This window comes from Alosa pseudoharengus, unplaced genomic scaffold (assembly GCF_046254945.1).
Source record: "Alosa pseudoharengus isolate Yale_2024_CS ecotype anadromous, Long Island Sound unplaced genomic scaffold, YU_APseudo_1.1 YU_APseudo_1.1_scf_10, whole genome shotgun sequence".
In the NCBI taxonomy this organism is placed as follows: Eukaryota; Metazoa; Chordata; class Actinopteri; order Clupeiformes; family Clupeidae; genus Alosa; species Alosa pseudoharengus.
In genome coordinates, this window is record NW_027468565.1 from 28,998,507 (window position 1) to 29,019,819 (window position 21,313).

Consider the following 21,313-nt stretch of genomic DNA (forward strand, 5'->3'; position numbering starts at 1 on the left):
AGTTGTTTAATGAGCATATGTTTTAACCTTTGTTGTGACATCCATGTTTTCCACCTATTTCAACTTCAAAGCACATGAACACCCGCACTGGGAAAACCAACGTAATCACACAGAAGGTCCCTGATATTTAGGCTACTATAGATTGGATATTGCATGGCCTAAACGCATCATTTGTTAATGTCTCACAGGAAGTGATGCTGCTGGCTGCTAGGATATTGCTAACTTGGAATCTTGAAATTTTTGACTTTTGTTTTTCAATATTTTGTAGTAGTGTCAGTGTGGCTATGCTTAATTCCACAACCCGATATTTGCAAGCAGTCATTCCTTGGGCTACTTCCTATTAAAACTCTACTCCGGTTTTTCGTTCCATCCCGACATTTGGCAATATTTTGAAGGCGGTCCTTATGGTCTTTACAACTTGTGGCCTTTGCAGGAAACGGGTGGAAGACTATTTGAAAATGATTGCTGCAAGTTTTCGTGACTGTCAGGTATGGCTATCGTTTGTAACATTCCTGGTTAATATAGTAGGCTTAATTGTAGGCTAGTTTAATTCCTACGTCTCGTTTTAATCACGAAGTAGGCTGGGTGGCAGCATCAAAAACTAAAACATGTCATAGGCCTAACTTAGACTGTATAACGCTAACTCTTAACGGTGTGAGCTAAATTAAGTTGACATCCTCATTCTGATTGGCTACCGATTCCATGCAAGCACATGTTGCATAACTTGCATTGTCGTTATTCATTGTCAGTGTTTCTCTTTGTACACATGATAGTTCTCGTTGATGGTTGTGCGCTCACCATATGGTTTATGCTGTTGCTGAACTAAAGATTCATTTGCATTTGGCAGGCTTGGAAAGCTGAGGGTTTACCTCTGTCCACCACCAGCAATGAGGCCTGCAAAATGTATGATGCTATTATTACACAGGTATGTGCCTGTGGCTCGGTGCATCTTGGCAACCTTTGCCGTTTCTGCCAGCCCCAACCCCAGGTCAGAGTTATCTAACGTGTTAATGTTTATGGGTTTACAGTATGTTCAGTGGCGCAATGATCCCACCTTGGGCGGTATCGAGGGTTGCATCGCTGCGGTTCAGGCTGCAGATCCAGACTTTGGTATGTGAGAAGTCGTAAAACGGGAACAGGCTGCAATGGAATCCTTTCCAGACGGACTGCAGATCAAATTCTAATTTGCTAACAGGGTTGTCTGGGTTTATCTAGGCAATATCTTCTGATACTGAAAAACAACATATTGGCTTCACAAAACACTAATTGTGTGTATGCATTGTGGGGAATAATGGTGGTAATGTTAACATCAAGTCACTACAATCAAACACCTGACATATCTGCTGTTTAGGTATAAGACAACAAAATTGCTGAAGCAAGAGACAAACAGAGAGAGGTAGGGCCTCCTGAAAGAATTGTGAATCAGAATAATTCCTGTGCGCAATTCTCATTGTTCCTGCTCTGGCACTCAGACCTCCTGGAGCCCGGAAGCATAGTGAGGAGTGAGAGACACTTACGTTTGGACAATTGGGTTTGGGGGGTAGACCACTAAGGGCCATCCCAGTCAATTATCATACAGAACAACTAAAGGTGACCAAAACTCTGATGGTATTCATTAACATTTAGAGTGTAGGAGGGTCAGCCCTTTTACCTATACATATTCAAACAGAGTCCGTTTGTAACATATTTAAGTCAATGATATTCCCCTGTTTCGTTAGAGATACGTGTGAGTAGTCCTGGTGGAGCTTGTGTCTCTCCCTTGATGCACATCATTGAAAGAATAAAGCCTGTTTCCTGATTTACCATAATTCTGACTAAGTCTCCAGAGAGAGAGAGAGAGATACAGTATATATATATATATATATATATATATATATATATATATATGAAGAGAGAGAGAGAGATGGGGAGAGAGAGAGAGAGATACAGTGTGTGTGTGTATATATATATATATATAAGAAGAGAGAGAGAGAGAGAGAGAGATGGGGAGAGAGAGAGAGAGAGATACAGTGTGTGTGTATATATATATATATATATAAGAAGAGAGAGAGAGAGAGGGAGGGAGAGGGAGAGAGAGAGAGAGAGAGGGAGGGAGGGAGGGGGAGAGAGAGAGAGAGGGAGAGAGAGAGAGAGAGAGAGAGAGAGATGGGGAGGGGGGTAGGGCCTCCTCATGCCTTCTCAAATCTGTTCCTCAAGCACATCCCCTGCATATCCTTCTTAAGCTCCTACGGGTTTCTCTATGCATTAGTCAGTTCAAACTCACCAGCTCCCTGTTGGATGTATACAATATTTATACATATTTATTTATTTATTTATTTATTTGTTTGTGTACTTCACACCTTGTTCAACATGCACATCAACATTAATGTATGCATTAGAATACATACATACACATATACCTCACACTCCTGGTGTGAACATGGCCTTTGGACTCCTCACCCAAGGCAGACATTAAAGGGACACCAGGCAACGTTTTTGTGTTAATTAATCATCTTCGTAAGTCGGTATATGGTTAAATGACTTATTACGGGGCGAATGAAGGCTCTCTCGCCCGCCCCTACTGCCTGTAGGAAGAATATCCCACTTGCAAGTTCGGTCTATCCTACCCGCCGACCGAAGCAGGATCAGTTTACAGCACAGAGGCAGGCTAACGAAACGCTAGAGATGCAAACGTCGGCGAAGAAGCAGCGAAAACCCTTGACGGAAGACGCAAAGAAAAGGAAAAGAGCTTCAGACCGAGCGAGGGAGCTTTTTCTCTACGAAACTCATCAGGCTTGCCTGGTGTCCCTTTAAGTCATAGAAATGTTTAACCCAGATATATGGGGGGGGGGGGGGGTGTTTGGAGCATTTGCAGTGTATAAAAGTGCAGTGTTGTTCTGTGTGATGCCTGGCTTAAGCTCTTATGTGTTCCCTCATGATGATCATGTGGCCTTGACGTCACCTCTGTGGCCTGCCTTTTCTGGTTGCCACTGATTCCTATAGACTGAAGAATCTAACTGTAGGCTAACTGACAAACTGCAGGCTAACTGACCAAAGCATATTTGTTTCGATCATGTGTCACATGTCCATTTCATAGCTACAGTTTCGCAATTCAGCAGCTGCTTTGCTGATTTCTGAAGTAAATAACAGCCACAGTGAATATTATCACCTGAATATTTCAATATATTTTGAATAATTTATTCACCAGCTTTCTGGTTAAAGAGCAGGGATGGAAGTGTTCACATTTTCAACACTGTTACTGTGTCCATGGGGTCCAAAATGAAGTTGTAGTGGCGTAGGTGTCTTGTGTTTTGGCCTTCTCTGAAGTTGACTGAAAGAGTAAGCACTGTGTCATTGTAATTTAGAACGGACCACTTACTTTTACAGTGCTGTGCTCATGAAAGGGACTTCAGGTAAGACAACCCTTAAGATAACCAATGTGATGTCTGCTTCCCTTGAAGTGATGGGTCACGTGATCGGCACAGGCCTGGAATTGGTTGGCACGGCGTCGTCGGTGGAGCGAAATGAGCGTCTGGCCAGTGCCGTAAGACGGACAGTGGAACTGGCCAAGACCCAGGAAATCACACCCCGAGAGAGACAGCATGTTCGGGCCATGGAGCTGTTCTCCAGAGGGTAAGAACGGAGTCACAGATAGCAGATAGCTTCAACTGGAGAGGGAGATTGGGTTAAACAGATAAATACGGTCAGCAAATATTATTTATAATTATTTAAGTATAAGTATATATACTCTTTTGATCCCGTGAGGGGAATTTGGTCTCTGCATTTATCCCAGTCCGTGAATTAGTGAAACACACTCAGCACACAGTGAACACACAGTGAGGTGAAGCACACACTAATCCCGGCGCAGTGAGCTGCCTGCAACAACAGTGGCGCTCGGGGAGCAGTGAGGGGTTAGGTGCCTTGCTCAAGGGCACTTCAGCCGTGCCTACTGGTCGGGGTTTGAACCAGTAACCCTCCGGTTACAAGTCCGAAGCGCTAACCAGTAGGCCACGGCTGCCCCCAATTAATTAATATATGTATTACAAGGTTGCATCACTAATAGATGAACATAATGAAACAGGACATGAGAACCTAAGAACACAAAACAAACAGTAAAGATGAAGACATTGCAGATATAACCTGTAGCCTCGGCAACAAAGTAGAGTGGACAATAGATACAGAGACTAAGTTCATGTCTTACATTTCTTCTGCCAAAGCATGTAACTGGCAGAGGTGGAAAAAGTACGAAAATATTGTACTTAAGTAAAAGTACCAATACTTTGATGAAATATTACTCAAGTACAAGTTAAAATACCGATCTGAAAATGTACTCAAGTAAAAGTAAAAAGTAGTTCATTTAAAATGTACTTTAATTAAAAGTTACTTAGTTACTTTTTTTTTTTTTTGGGGGCGGGGGTACCAGAACAACCAGTTTTACCAGAGACTTTCTAATGAGGAGATACAGCACTCAAAATATCCTCCATAGTAATGCATGGGGTTAGTTTGTAACGTATGGCAGTTGTCTACACATATCACAACCCTTCCGCGGCAAAACGTCGACATTGAGCCAATCATGTGGTGTGTTGTGAATACATTGAGCCAATCATGTGGTGTGCTATGAAGACATCATGCCAATCATCTGTTGTGATCTCACCGCTGAAGCAAGATTGGTGTCATGGCCGCCGAGTGGAGGTACTTGCCTAAAAGGACTTTGGTCCTAGCTCGAGTTGCTGCAGCCAGCAGCTAAGGCAGCCATGTTCATGCTCCCAGCGTGTAACGCTGTAGCTGCAGCAAATCGAGCTAGGTAAAACCGATTGTTTCAGTTTTGTTCATACAGACAGTACTCGGTGACGTTGAGAAATGGAGATAGTGTAAAATCACCGGAGTTATCCTTTAAGTTTGAGCAGTAGTTGATTTTCAAAGTTAGTTGCACTCATCTTTGGGTCGCTTTGCAGTGAACAGTAATCCAGCACAACTGAAAAGCCCCTCACAGGCAGCTGAGGCAGGCACGCCAATGTTGAGTTGCAGAGAGTTTTTTTATATTTGGAAATGAGCAGAAGGTTCAGCAGATTAAAGGGCGTCGAACTGGGGGGGGAAGTGGGAAGCATAGGGCCCCAATGGAGGAGAGGGCCCTTGAAAAGTGGAATACGGGGGGCACAACATTTTCACCAGGCATTAGTAATAACTCAGGTAATCCACACATAAAAAATCCAAACAACTCCATAAGTTGGGGCAGCCGTGGCCTACTGGTTAGCGTTTTGGACTTGCAACCGGAGGGTTGCCGGTTCGAACCCCGACCAGTAGGAAGTGGCTGAAGTGCCCTTGAGCAAGGCACCTAACCCCTCACTGCTCCCTGAGCGCTCACTGCGCGGGGATTAGTGTGTGCTTCACCTCACTGTGTGTTCACTGTGTGCTGAGTGTGTTTCACTAATTCACGGTTTGGGATAAATGCAGAGACCAAATTTCCCTCACGGGATCAAAAGAGTATACAGTACTTATACTTATAAGTAGAGTCATGTGTAATGAAGTGGAATAACACAGGGAAAAAGTATTGAACACGTTAAGAAAAAGCATTAAGGCAAGGAAAGGGAACGAGCTGGAATCTGTAAGTAGTTAGAGAGTACCGGTAGTTATCCTTTCTATCTGTGCAAATTAATATAAGCTTGGTTAGTAGCCTATATATTGATGGGCTATAAAAAGGTTTTTCATTACCAAGGTGTCACACAAGAAACATTTCATGATGGATAAAAGCAAAAAAGCCTTTGCAGACCTTTGCAACCTTATTGTTGCAAAACATATCAATGAAACTTACAGATGCATTTGGAAGGAACATCACTGCATCATCAACCGGCCATGCACAGGATCTCCTCGCAATATTTCTGACCAGGGAGTCTGAAGGATAGTCAATTCCAAGAGCCAAGGATCACTCAGAGAAAGCTCCAGAAAGACTTGAAGGCAGCCAATTCAATTAAATTCAATTAAACAGTTCTGAAAGTAACTAAAGATCAGGATTCACAAGAGGGACCCCTGAAATCTGTTTAGAACAATGGGCCAAAATCACACCTGCGACTAATAAGTTTTGTCATACAGGAAATGTCTTGAAGCTGTCATTACAAACAAAGGCTTTTCCACAAAGTATTGAAGAAATTTCAGTAGGCACGTTCAGTACTTTTTTCCTGTGTCATTCCACTTTATTACACATAACTCTTATGTTTGGATTTTTTTTATGTGTGTTAATAAAATGTGTGGTGAAAATTTTGAATAGACTCACTGGAAGTGTAGGCTAAAAAACATTTACAGTAAGCGTTCAATACTTATTTCCACCATATATTTATTTTACCTGAATATTTTAAATTCCAAATTAAATGCCAAAATGAATGTCAGACGAAATTTAATGTTTGACTGACTGGATTTTGTATACAACATAGTGAAAACTGTCTAAGGTCACTCTCACTCTCCCTTGCTAAAGAGCTAAATGGTTTAGTCCGCCTGCACGATTCATAAGATAGTCTATCTTTTGTTTATTTAGTTGAGCATCGCTAGTAGGCCTAGTAGACCGCTAATTGTTGTGCTGCTGGTGCAATGTCTTTCTCCAAGAAAGCCAAGTCAGGTTACCAAAAACAAAGGCCAAAACAGGAAAAAGAGAGATATTAAAATAAGGGGAAACAACTGCTAATAAACTTCTTTCCAAAGAAAGGTGAGCACAAACGTCAAAACACGAAATCCCATGGTGTTTGCTCATATATCTCCGCAATCATTAGTGCTATAACGAACTGAGACAACCCATTGAAATAGCGGAAAATACATACACATGTAATCTGATGCATCTCATGATCCAGCTCCATCTCCATCACTTTCAGAAAGACTGCATGGCGCCAGGTTGATTCATGTCCTGTTGTAGCCTACATGCTGATCATTATCACTAGGCTAGTGGTTTAGGGCGCGATTTTTTCTCTCTCCCTTTCCGTTTTCGTTAGTCTTAACTTTTTTTTTACTCAAGTAATGGATGGGATTTTTGAAGTACAATACTTCACTCAAAATGTAATCAAGTAAAATTTAAAATACCGATTTTATAAACTACTTAAAAAATACAAAATACACAGAAAAACTACTCAATACAGTAACGTGAGTAAATGTATTTCGTTACTTTTCACCTCTGGTAACTGGTACCGCACAGTAGCAGTCCAGTGAAGTGGCTATTCCCAAAACTTGTTATCCAGACATTGTATTTCAGAAAAGTGGCAGAATCAGGCCTAACAACAACAACAAAGACAACACATTGCATTTATATAGCGCTTTTCAAGGCACCCAAAGTGCTTTAAAGTGGAGGGGGAACATCACTAACCACCACCAATGCCTAGGCCTGTGCGAGCAGGATTGGAGTAATTTATGCAGACTTGTCTGGAGGACCTCAGCCTCTCCTTCCCTCTCCTCTCTTCCCCTCCCCTCTCCTCCCATCCCTCCCTCCCTCCCCTCTCCTCTCCTCTCCTCTGCTCCCCTCCGATCTCCTCCCCTCCTCTCCCCACTCCCCTCCAACCACCTCCTGGGCTTCGTCATCCTTTGCAGGCCACTGAAGCATTAAATGAGTGAAACAGCTGTGCTGGCTCAGGGCCAGTCAGAGCCCTAATGGACAGAGCGCCGTTTCATTAGCCGAGGCGTTGGGGAGAGAGGAGCCGGAGTAGGAGCACTGCTCAGATCCAGGTCAGCTTATCTGGTCTGCTTCAAACTGACCCACTTCAGCTACTGCCACGGAGTGCCAGATCATTCGTATAGTCACTTATCGGTCCATTAGTTCAGCGGCCTTCTCAGACCTCTTCTTCTGGTAGGCCTGTGTATGCCAAATTGACACTAATTCCTTCATTAGTTAACTGTACAGGCGACAAATAATGTGTGCAAACAAATAAGCTAGATGCGAGCGATAGGCATGAATGCTGAGGCATAAACAGAGGCGTGGGTGGGTATTTGTGATAATCATTTGCCACTACACAATGGCATTGGTCTTCGTATTGAATATTTGATTTCTCATGTCAGCTCTGTTCATATTGAGCTGCTGCTCCCTGACTCTGAAAGGGAATCAAATTGCTGTTCAGTGTAATAGAAGCTTATGTCAGCATGACGATGCTTGTATCATTTTGGTTTGTGGTTCCAAAATCAATTTCTGCAATAACTTGCCTAATCTTTGCAATGGACCACAGATTATGGCAGTGCATTATGATGGCACAACAACGGGCCTTTTGGTACTGTGCCTTTTGCTCCGAGCATAACAACAACCTAGGAGACATTTATTTAGAAAAAAATCTTTAAAAACTCACAGACTACTTGTTAGTTCTCCAGATTTCTGCCGTAGCATCATCATTAATGAGGCATATGAGTTCACCTACTGTGAGATAATTAACCCCTTCTTAAACCAACACTTCAAAGGTCAAGGTCATGGAATATTAGAATGAGTCAATGGGCCTAATTATGATGGTTGTTTTTGTTATTCTTAGAACATTTAAAGATTTGGTTGTGTTCTTTGATTTCATGCCTCACCCAGTGAGATAATGAATGTGGACTTCATCTACGGATCAGTCCATGGATTTCACAACCACCGTGTCATCATATTGATTTGTTGTTTCTTACCAGGCTTGTGTCATTTCTCAGCTGTACAAAAGGGCAAATGTTTCTGCTGAAATACCATTACATTGTTTTTGTTAGATACCAATAATCACAAATGTTATTCATTGAATGCCCTTGGGTTAATGTCAGATTCCTCTCTCAACAAAAATAGAATATACAAACAGCAATCCCACTGGCAGAGCTAGAAAATGTGAGATAGCGAAATGTTTATACTCTGGCTTTAGGCACAGTTTGCTATGAATTTAGTGCCAAAGCAGTCTAGAAAAAATGTCATACATAATGCAAACAGCACTAGCTTAAGTAGTTTTCATTTGGAAATTGCACTGATGTGTATGCCTGTTACAGTATTCTCATCCACTCTGTGAGCCATTAGATAGATACAGTTCCTTTGTCCCATACAGGTGACTGATTAAGGGCAGAATTGGTTTTATTGTGCCGAAAGTTTTTTTTTTCAAAACTGATGTCTATAAAGTTCCACTTTTGTAGCATATTCATACATTTACTGTACAAAATATGATGGAAATAATGTCATTTTACAGCTGTACATCAATGTATTAATAACTTTTAATTTTACAATGTGGTTGAATAGAGGTCTGTTATTATTACTTTTTCATAAAAAAAAGAATGCATTTCTGTTAGTATTGTCTTATAGATCCGATCCATTGCTTATAATTGTACCTTACACCCTGTTGTGTGATTGGCTGTGGTCATCGCATGAATAAGTGCCTTTACGGATCCCGGGCACAGCCTGTAGCGGGCGTTACGGCTGACTTTAGCCCATTGTAATTTGCTGTTGTGTCCTGCCTCATGCTGTCTAGTATTCATTTGGCTTGGTTGTTGATCAGCCACTGTTGGAAGTCCCCAACCAATAGCAACTTAACATTTAACATCTTTGCTGTATACAACTGACTTTTGGTCATTATTTCCGATGTGCCTGTGTTGCAGAGCTCTGTCTAAAGCCTGTGACGTGTGGGAAGAGATTCTGGTGGAACACCCCACAGACATGCTGGCTCTCAAGTTTGCCCATGATGGCTTCTTCTACCTGGGTTACCAGATCCAGATGAGGGACTCCGTGGCCAGAGTGTTGCCCTATTACAAACCCCACACACCCCTGTCCAGGTAAGCAATAGTGTAGTTTAGTTGTCGTTGTTTTTCTCCTTTACTTGATTATATGTAAAGATGTTAACAAAGTTTTTTTTTTTATTTCATTTAAAGCATTCTAGGCTGCATGGCCTGTTATGAAAGTGATTTGTAATGGAGTAAGGGGTTTTGGTGTAAAACTAATTAAAGTGCTTTTGTAATGGAGTAAGGGGTTTTGGTGTAAAACTAGAGAGAACCTAAAAGGTGTGTAAACACTTTGCACCAAAGGGAGCCAAGTTTGTACTAATAAATGGTGTGCTTTGGCAGTATAGTTAAATGGCTATTATGACATGGCACATGGTTGTGCTTTTAAGTTTTTCTTTGACATTTTCACGGGCTGTGCTGCACCGAAGCCTGAACATCACGGTACATCATGGTTGCTCCTTGCCCCTGTTGCTCTTGGGTGCTCCTTGTTGGTGCCCCCCCCCCCCCCCCAATCCTCCCCCACCTTTCTTATGCAGCCCTTGCCACTTAATATACTAAACCCCTCTTCTACTGCACTTTTTACCCCCCCCCTCCCATAAATGCACAAATAGGCTGACACCAGACATAATTTCACTGCATTTCTTACTCCCAGTAACTATATGCATGTGACAATAAACTTCCTTGTATCCTTGTACATATCCAAGATGGTATCGATTGGTCTGTCTGTCCATCTTTCACTAACCTGGGTGAACCCAGACAAACAAATTGTTAGCAAATTTGAATGTGCGTCTGGAAAGGATTGATGCCCATTTCCAAATTTCCTATTTAAGACTTCCAGGGGTGTAACCAGCAGTGAAATTAAACTTAAATGGGTGCATTAAACTCTTACTAAATCGTTACAGAAGTGCAGCAAACACATCTTTCTTGTAAACAAAGGTTTTAAATGCAGTTGTTTACTCAATTCCAAATCTGCTTCACCCTGTCGCCATCTGCACATCTATTAGTCGGGTTGAATGCACTGCTCTATCTGTCATCATATAAAGCCCGCCCCATGGATTTGGAAACAGACGTCAATGGGATCTTTTCCAAACCGACCTGCAGAGCCAATTCAAATTTGCTAACAGGTTTGTCTGGGTTCACCCAGGTTATTCTTTCACATGAGCATATACCATCAAAATGAACTTGTAGATGATGGCTAAACTGTCTAAAAAATGAAAGCGAGTGAGAGGCCCGTTTTTGTATCGGATGCATGTTATTTACCTCCGTTTGCCATCTTTCCGATAAAAACAGCTATATGGAAAGTTTCACAGGTCGATGTCATGGTGGAGCAGAGCCTCAATATAGTATAGTTTTTTGTTTGATGTTTGCCTACCAATCAATCAAGGACTATGTGTGTATACTCTACCTGTCAGGTCAAACCTCTCTCTTTCTCTTTCTCTCTCTCTCTCTGTCTCTCTCTCTCTCCCTCACTCTCGTGGCTCTGTTCAGTATTGGCATGTTGCCACCAGTGAACTGATTTCTTTCCTCCAACCTTTCTTCCCCAGCTACCTGAAGGGCCTCTACTCCTTTGGTCTTCTTGAAACTCACTTCTACGAGCAGGCTGAGAAAGTGGCCAAAGAAGTAAGACTCTGCCTCTTAATGTTTCCCCTTAACTCAACCAAGGTGGAGATATATAGATGAATAAGTGAATGAATGTATGATATTGTGATTAACACATTCTATTACAAAAGAGATTAGGACATTAAACACGTTAACTTAATTTTATTCCAGTTGCATTATTCCAGTCAGTTGTCAGAGTTAATACAAATGGACATGAAGCTGAAATATATCGGTTTATGAATATAGATGAGTGTATAAAGTAGAAGTGGATTAATATAATTAGTACTGTAATGCTGTAGCCCTGATGGGCTTCTCCGTAGTGGTGTTAGTGGAGTGAGTGAGTAAGTGAGTGTCTGAGGATTCAGACCTTGCTCTTAGTTAGCGTAGCGCAGCGTAAAGTGCTCCATGTGTGTGCTGTGTGTAGCGCTCGATCCAGCAGTATTTTTTTGGCCTTTTTATGCCTTTAATGAGACAGGACAGTGGAGAATGACAGGAAGCGAGTGGGAGAGAGAGTCGGGGGTAGGATCCGGAAAGGACCACGGGGCGGGAATCGAACCCGGGTCGCCGGCGTACGGTGCAGGTGCCCCAGCCATTCGCGCCACGGCCGGGTCCGCTCTCAGCTATTCTGACGTGCTGTGCCGTTGGCCTTTTGCAGGGGCTGGCCTTGGCACCGGACGACGCCTGGTGTGTCCATTCTGTGGCCCACGTCCATGAGATGAAAGCCGAGGTGGACAAGGGGCTCAACTTCATGCAGTCCACGGAGAAGGACTGGGAGGTCAGTGGTCAACAGGGTGGTGAGGAATGCCAGACTCTTGCTCTTACATAATAGATCGCTCTGCACACAATGTAATTTAATTTAATGGCAGTTCATTCGCACAAATGTGTGTGTGCGCGCGCGCGTGCGTGTGGGCATGCGTATGTCGCTGTGTGTGTGTGCATACATATGTGCGTATATCTGTGTGTGGTTGAATACAATGCAAGGCAGTGTAATACAGTGCAATCTTAGAGAATATGCCAAAGGCCCGGAGTTCAGAACTTCATTGAGGGCTTGATCAGAGACGCGTGGGTGTCTCTTGGAGGACTTATTATTTATTGTACAACAAAACACTAAGCTAGTGAAAGACTAACCGGGCTCATGTTATTTTTGTAAAAAAAAAAAAAAAGCAAAATGTCTCTTTTTCTGTGGGGACATAAAAGAACAAAACCACTAAATCAATGTCATCATGTCTAGACACTTGAGCTCAACATGTTTACATCAGCTTTGAGAGTAAGTGTTTTTGTTTTGTAGTGGGAGGTTTTGATCCAATTCTGTCCCCTGATATTATGCTCTGTGAAAGTCTCCATAGACCAGTGCTGCTAGATTATTCATTCGGTCTTTCTCAGACAAGCGGATAAATAGCTGAATATTCTATCTGATTGTCTCTCTCCCCAGGGATGTGACATGCTTGCCTGCCATAACTACTGGCACTGGGCGCTTTATCACATTGAAAAGGTGAGTAAAACAAGCACTGTATGTGTGTGTGTGTGTGTAGGGTTGTGGCTATGCCTGTCTATGCCGATGTGCGTAGGTGTGCCCCTGTGTGGGTCGGTCTGTCTGTCTGTCTGTCTTTGTTTGCGTGCGTGTGTGCATGTGCATGCACATGTTCTCACCAATACATGTTTGTGTGTTTGCTCACAGCAGATAACCACAACCACTTCATCTCCCAGCTTGTTCAAAACAGCGCACTTCAGGAATTATTCATTTCTTGAGTAGCTCATCTGCTTGCTCTCAGCACTCCATACTGTTCCCACTTAGAAAGCCTATTTCCCACACTCTCCCTCCTGCTCCCTGTTCCCACTTAGAAAGCCTATTTCCCACACTCTCCCGCTCACTGGCTGCCATTTCTCTCTCCTCCAGCCTTTTCTCCATCTCTCCATTGTTTCTGTCTCTCTTCTGAATTATTTAAAGGGGCGCATTATTTTGCCTGAGGATGTTCTGTTCCCTGTTGTTGGCTCTGCAGGGGGAGTACGAGGCGGCCCTGAAGATCTACGACAGCCAGGTCAGTGCTCTCGCTGCCAGCCCGTGATGCAACATTATGCCGACGGCAGATAACACTTGCTGTAATCTCAAAGCAAAAAAACGAAAGATGCATTTGCCGCTTGCCATAGACGCACTCCAGGGAAGAACGGAAGTGTAAAAGCGGTCATGTGATCGACACACACACACACACACGCGCGCGCGCACACACACACACACACACACACACACACACACACACACACACACATTTCCTCCCTCTTGTGTGTGTGTGTGGGTGGGTGGGGGGGGGTTGTGGGGTGGCAGGGGTGTTGTTGCAGGGCTTTTTTTCTGTTACAGACGAAAATGCAGTATTCGCAACATGACTTCTGAATTTTGTTCCCCAAGAGGAAGTTATTGTCTTGTTCCTTTACAGCATGTCCCCCTTTGAGTGATAAAAGAGGTGGGGGGGGGGGGGGATGCATGACATGGCCGACTTTCTTTAATGGGACTAAAATATGGCAATATGGCCTTGAATTAAGTTTATCTTGAAATTGAAGTATGGAAGCATGTGGATTACAAGCACTCAGAGGTGCATACGTAACCCTTGATTGACATGCGGGCCGTTCCCAATCAGGATGTGTTGGCTCAAAGCTTTGCAGCACCAGTGAGAGGGTTGAAAGATCTCCTGCTTCTGAACAGTGGGAACTCTCTGGGCCTTTTAAGGCGCAGTGATACGACTGCCTTTTAAGTCCTCTGATGGTTCTCTAAAGAGAGGAGGGATAGCACAGTGTATTTCTGGCAAAGTTCTTTTCCAAATTCAAGGTTCAAAGACTTCAAGCAACATATTATTTTACAAGAGTAGTTGAAAAGATCAGAAAAATGATGTATTATACGGTACTCAGAATTAGCCTTGCAGAAAATGTTCCTTTTTAAAATGACATATTTGCCCTCGATTCCTATTCATTGAGAAATAAAACTCATTCATCAATATTGTAAAAAAGAAATGTATACTAGTTTGTACTTTGTACTAGTTATAGCTGTAAATAAAACTTTGCCGAGAGCTTTTCCTGAGCTTTTGAGTGAGAGTAATTTGGGACAGACAGGGCGTCTGTGTGAGTGGTTTTGGAACCCAGTGTGTGTGTCTGTGAGTGGTTTTGGAACCCAGTGTGTGTGTCTGTGAGTGGTTTTGGAACCCATTGTGTGTGTGTCTGTGAGTGGTTTTGGAACCCAGTGTGTGTGCTTGTTTCCTCAGGTGTCCCGGCGGTGTGTGTCCACAGGTGCCATGTTGGACACAGTGGACGCCTGCTCTCTTCTCTACAGGCTGGAGATGGAGGGTGAGATCACACACACACACACACACACACACACACACACACACACACACACACACACACACACACACACACACACACACACACACAATACTGAAAAAAGTATAAGACACAGTGGATGCCTGCTCTCTTCTCTACAGGCTGGAGATGGAGGGTGAGATCACACACACACACAATACTGAAAAAAGTATAAGTGTGTGTGTTTTGCTCTTTCTCTCTCTCTCTCTCTCTCTCTCTCTCTCTCTCTTGCTTGCACACACACACACACTCAATTTAGAAATCTAAGGTTATAAAGTGTGTGGTCTTGCGTGTGTGTGTGTGTGTGTGTGTGATTTCAGGTGTAAGTGTGAAGGATCGCTACCGTGAGATGCTGCAGGTGGTTGAGCCTCACAGTGAGGATCATACTCTACTTTTTAATGACCTGCACTTCCTTATGGTGTCACTGGGGGGCGGCGCCATTGACTGCACCCACCGTCTACTGGACAGCTTGAGGGAGAGAGCTCGGTGAGACACAAACACAAAAATACGCACACACACAGACGCACACACACGCGCACACACACAAATACACACACATACGCACACATACGCACACACACGCACACGCGTGCGCGCACACACACACACACACACACACACACACAAACCCCCTCTCTGCACACTTTTCTGCAAGCTCACAAAAGAGCTTGCACTCACACCTACACCACATGACATACACTACCGGTCAAGAGTTTGGGGTCACTTGGAAATTTCCATTCCACTCCATTATAGACAGAATACCAGCTGAGATCAGATGCATTATTATTTTTTAATCAGGGCAGCAGTTTTCTGATTACATTATGTGCTTACATTATTGCAAAAGGGTTCTTGACTGTTGTAGAAAGAAATGGCTGATCTTTAATGCAATATCATTCATTCACCATTCATCCAATTTTCCAAAGGCACATTCTGTTTACTAATCTAATATAATTTTAAAAGACTAACTGAGAAAACATTGGAGAACCCTTTTGCAATTATGTAAGCACATAATGTAATCTGAAAACTGCTGCCCTAAGTGACCCCAAACTTTTGACCGGTAGTGTACATGCATGTATGTGAACTTCTACTACTACATTCTACCTGAGCCCTCCTATACTGTTCAGTATAGGTTATTATACAAAACCCATAGAAAGAATTATGCAGTTGGAAGACTTAAGTTCTGGAAAGTTTTATTTTGTGTATGCAAATATGCTTAAGGGCAGACATGCATTCATACATTTATGCAAAATAACATACACCCTCACATACATAAACAAACAAACAAACACACACACACACACACACTCACACATCCTATGTTGGCGTGCATGCAGTCTTTTCTGGCGGTAAATCTTCCGGGACTTTGTGGGACTCTTAAGTGGGTCATGAACACTGGAAAGAACTTAAAGCACGCTCCGAGAGGGTCATGCCGTAGTATTGCGTAACAGGAGTGTGTATTCCCCCAGTGAGACCCTCTAGAGTGCCAGCAGTTGTCCACTTTCTCAGAGATACACTTCTGCTTTTAGGGTGCAGCATCTAGCAGACACACAGACTATGTCATTCACATTCTGTTGTGTACTGTAGATCCATTTACTGCATCTGGGGATGTGTGTTGTGGCTGTTGGAAGCACGTTGTTTGTATTGAGTTTAGGCCTCTCTATAAACTTGGGATCTCCAGTTATAAAGTGCCACTAAAGCACCACATTACAGTGATAACATTTTTCTAGATTTGACTCTTGCCACATTGTGGTGTGAATCTGAGACATATTTATTACAAGAAAGAGATATAGCATTCCTTAAAAATGCCTGATATGAATCATGGCTTAGATTTATGCGATGTCGTCTTACCTGTCCCTGGAACAAAAACAAATATCCCTGCAGTTTTATTTTTATTTCTCTTTTAAGGAAATTCATTAGTCTAACGTGACAGTAGAGAGGATGTACGTCAGGGAGTATATCATTCTCCCCTCCATCATCAGACAGTGTCACTTCTGTTCCAAAAGGCAAATTGCCTTTGCTGTCAAGGCAGACAAAGGTTTTCAGTACTTGGGAACTAACAGCCTATGTGTCACTGCCTAGCCTCACATTCAAAGAAGACGTTTTCCGTAATTCATAGTAGCTGCCAGGTTTAAAAACAAATGTCTGCAGATAATTGCGGCTGTCCAAACATATGCAAGTGTGGCATTATTATATACATACTGTATATACTTGTGTCAGCAAGTATCAGCATGCCAAACACATACAAATGCAAAAGTAAGTTCTGTTGTTCTACAACTGATGAAAAGTGTTCATACAAAACATTCTGTCGCTCCTGAAACCCTCTGGTAACCTACTTTGTATGTGTTAATAGTGACGTTAAGCATGGAAATGAATGTTCTTTCCTGTTATCTTGTGAATTAAATTTAAAGTGTGGTCTACTGTAGAGTAAAAGTCAACTGACTTTTATTAAGCCAAGAACATTGCAAATTTGAGTATTGGCCAGTTCCACTTTGCGGTTGCAACCTAATTGTAAGTTTGTGTGTGTGTGTGTGTGTGTGTGTGTGTGTGTGTGTGTGTGTGTGTGTGTGTGTGTGCGCGCGCGCGTGCGTGCGCATGAATGTGTCTACTTTTAAACAAATCTTTTCCCCGCGTCACGCCTCTGTCTTGCCCTATGTGTGCCCAGAGACCCAGAGGAGAATCACCAGTACCAGCTGGCGGAGGGCGTGGGTCTGCCCATGTGCCAGGCGCTGGTGGAGTACGACCAGGGCAACTACGGCCGCGTGGTGGAGCTCCTGCAGCCGCTGCGCTACCGCATCAGTGACATAGGGGGCAGCGATGCGCAGGTGAGCAATACACTCATCAGGAACAGGAAGAGGAAGCAAGTCAGGTGCCACAGAAGGACCAAACTGGCCTTGTGATGTAGTTCAGTCATATATTGACTATTGAGTGTCAAAATGCTGCAGCACGCCTGGTCTTTAATCAGCCAAAGAAGACATATATAACTACTCTCCTATTTACTCTTCATTGGCTTCCTATAGCTCTGGCCTAAAGGACACTTACTGGATCTGCTCCCTGCTATTTGAATTCCATGATCCAACTCCACATCCCCAATCGCCCACTGCGGTCCTCTGATGAGGGTCTGCTGTGTCGGCCAGCCATTAATAATATAAGAGGTCACATTCAAGACTCTTTTTTTCCTTTAAATGGTCAAAGGGATTTGGTCATGTCATGCGTCTGCGGCTCTCTGAGATTGCTACTGATATGCGTCCTTTGGCATTGCAGCATTCAGGTCATGTCTGGGAGACACTCTGTACTGAGTGCTTTCCTGTCAAAAATCCTTGATGACAGGAAGTGCCTAGAGTGTATGGGGGAATTGTGTGAGTATCTGGAGAGCGAAAACAATGGAGGGCAGGCAAGGCAGAAACTGAACAAAAATTCTGCATGTAAACTGTAAGGTGTAATTATGGCAGTGTAGCTGAGAGTGTAATTGCCTAACAGTGGCAAGGAGCACTTAGAGTTGCAGACATACAAGCAACTACTCCCCAGTGTCATTACACAGCACCCTTAACACAGAGAGGGTTGAATCAAGGATCTTTGATTAACAACTAACGCAGAGGGCAGAACTGACCCAATCACATAGCCAGTCATGGGCTGGTTCCAGAATTTATGATCTAACCACCTAATGTGTCCAACTACTGTACGTGTCTGACTGTTCAGTTTGAAGTTGTACTGTTGTAGGGTTTCATTGTTTTGGGATTCAGGGACTCAGGTTTTGTCAGGTGTGTGTGTATTCATTTTTTTATAGGTGCAGACTTTAACCATGGGTTCAGTACCCAGGAATCACACATACTGATAAGAATTATGTATATCTAAGTCACTCTGTGAAATTTTCTGCAAAATGAGTACATGTAGAAAGCATTAGCAGATAGACCGAAAAACATTTCAAACTTTGCACTCACCAGATAATGAGTGTTGATGTGCACATAAGTAGAGCCTCTTTTCTCTCTAACTGTTTTTCATCTATCCTTGGAGACTGGTGCTTATAAAGTGATTCATATATTCAGACATTAGCGCTTGAGGGTCAAACAGACTGTGGGGAAGGTTGCCTTCACTTCAGTCCTCATTGCGTCTTTGAATGTCTGGACAGAATGAAGCAGTAAATGAAGCAGTAACAGCTGTTTTTTTCTTTGCTTAATTAGCACGACTCCAAATGTGGTCCTGTGAACTAGTTTGCACAGTGCCGCTTTGGAGACAGATGAGCTGAGACCTTGGCCACAGCCATCAGAGAGACAGGCTTTTAGAATGAGGTCAAGAAAACATAAAACATTAATATCATACAAATCAATATCACATATATACACACACAGACACACCCACCCACACACACACACACACACTCACACACACTCACTCTCTCTGATCATGCACACTCTCTCTCTCTGATCATGCACTAATTTGCTCTAATGTTTGTACTTGTTCGTGCACACACACACACACACACACACACACACTCATTCGTTCTAATGTTTGTACTTGCAGAGAGATGTATTCAACCTGCTGCTCCTGCATGCTGCCATCAAATCTCAGGACAAACACCATCAGAAGTATGCCAGGTAAGAGTGAAATCATTCTGCTACGCACACACACACACAAACACACACACACACACACACACACACAAACACACACACACACACACACAAAGAATCCTCCATAGAAATGCATGGGGTTAGTTCTTAACACCATCAGAAGTATGCCAGGTATGAGTGAAGTCATTCTGCTACCAGTAGCAGAGACTTTCTAATGAGAAGACACAGCACTCAAATAATCCTCCATAGAAATGCATGTGGTTAGTTTGTAATGCCAATATATGGCAGTAGTCTATACATATCCCGCCCCTTCCTGTATGCCTCCCCATTCACTCGAATAGGAAAATAGATGCCCGAGAATTGCCCAAAGTGCATGGTAAGATGGCCACAGAGTGGGGGGACTTGCCTAAAAGGACTTTGCCAGTAGCCAAAACATGGTCTCCCTACAGTTGAGAAGCACAATAATAAACAAAGCTAAGTATGCGTCTTTTGCAACAAAGTATGAACATAACTCCGATATAATATAGAGGTTATACACCGACAGCAGTGTGTAGAAAAAGCAATGATCCTACCCGAACACCAAACTTTTGCAAGCAAAAAGACCTGCTCAGAGTGCGGCAGAAGTGCTATGTGCCCTGTTAAGAGTTCATATGCCATCGAAATGACTTTGGAAACGTTATTTTAATGTAAAAAAACTCTTTAGGGGGCCTTTAAAAGTAGATAGCAGTTGAGCAATATATGTCCGTGACCGGGCTGGATCTTATACATCAAATTAATTTCCAAGACATTTCTCCTATGTAATGTTTGAGATGCATGTAGGAAATTTCTGAAGTCAGATACTTATTCTGAACTACACGTGGAACTAAAATAAAACCTTGGTTTCCTTCGTGCGGTACTTGCTTTGAGTTCATAAAGGCATAACAAAATTTAACTAAAATAAAAATAACACCAGTTAATTTGGAAATATTTAATTTAATCCAGTGTTGCTCTTCATTACTTCTGATATCAATTCATGTAGAGGTTACAATTTCCATCTGTTGATTGGCTAGTAACTTGCCGTTTACTTGTCTTTATTACCTTAATTTCTTGCCTATTAGCTGAGGTTTATACATAGATCTTGCTAAATGTGTTCAGCTATGCGGTTAATACACGGGGGAGGGCTATACATGGGAATGCATTTCTTTCTTTATTCTCCTTTCTGATTAAAGCACAATATGATTCTGATTCACTGGGCTATTGGGGACTGTGGTTAATACACGGGTGCGGTTAATACAAGAGTTATCTGCCCCTTGGGGCACTGCTACGGGAGTTTCATGAAATAAGAGCTTCAAATGTTTACTTTGCCACTGTGTCTAGTTTAAGTGGTTGTGTTTTGTACTCATTATTTATAGGTCTCTCAACAACCACCTGCTGTCATCCCAGCTCGTGCTGGTTGCTACAGTAAACAAGAAAGAGTTTGTGCAAACAGACATTGTAATTTCTTGCATTAAAGCAGCCTCTATAGACTATCAGCTAGGTGTGGGGTTGGCATTTAGATAACCATAAACTACATGTTAGTGATGAGTACTGATTTTTGATTTGTGCTCATTATATGATATTAATAACATCCATAATTCTCCATATAGGTCCCTACTGGTGGAGCGGAATGCCTTACGGCCGAACTCTCCCCTTACTGACCGCATGATGGAGAAGTTCTCTGCCCTGCATGTTTAACTGATGAAGCCAAACTGTGAAATTGAGGCATCTCACATTTCGTAAACAAAAATCTTTTTGACAACTTTCATGACTTAGGTCATAATGCTTATAGCCTAAGCAGCACGTCTGATGTAAGCTGTAGCTTCATGTAAACCTCATCTCTAAAACTTCACACCATCTTTCTCACCTTGTAGTGAGGTGATAATTAGATGGAGATACTGTAATGTGTAATTCACATATTTCATGGATTTTATTAGAGGTCCCTCAAAAAAGTGATTGAAGGACACAGAGAGACTTCTTTTTTTAGCTGAGCATATTTTATTACCAAATGAACATCAATGACAAATAAAATCTATGTGTGAAAAAGTTTCAATATACAATATTGTCAAATATTCACAAATGTTTAATAAATAATAACTAGCACTTTTGTAGTCTGAGTG

At 42.6% G+C, this 21,313-nt stretch overlaps 1 protein-coding gene across 1 annotated transcript; it reads left to right on the forward strand.

Moving 5' to 3' along the window:
* Positions 1 to 412: 412 nt before the first annotated feature.
* Positions 413 to 21,296, forward strand: ttc38 (tetratricopeptide repeat domain 38). Its single transcript, XM_076269418.1, has 14 exons — positions 413 to 488; positions 848 to 925; positions 1,029 to 1,110; positions 3,441 to 3,612; positions 9,544 to 9,717; positions 11,208 to 11,283; positions 11,918 to 12,037; positions 12,695 to 12,754; positions 13,263 to 13,301; positions 14,514 to 14,595; positions 14,931 to 15,096; positions 17,273 to 17,432; positions 19,129 to 19,202; positions 20,804 to 21,296. Exons 1-14 carry the CDS (start codon positions 459 to 461, stop codon positions 20,889 to 20,891), a joined length of 1,401 nt encoding a protein of 466 aa, XP_076125533.1. The 5' UTR covers positions 413 to 458; the 3' UTR covers positions 20,892 to 21,296.
* The last annotated feature ends 17 nt before the right edge of the window (positions 21,297 to 21,313 follow it).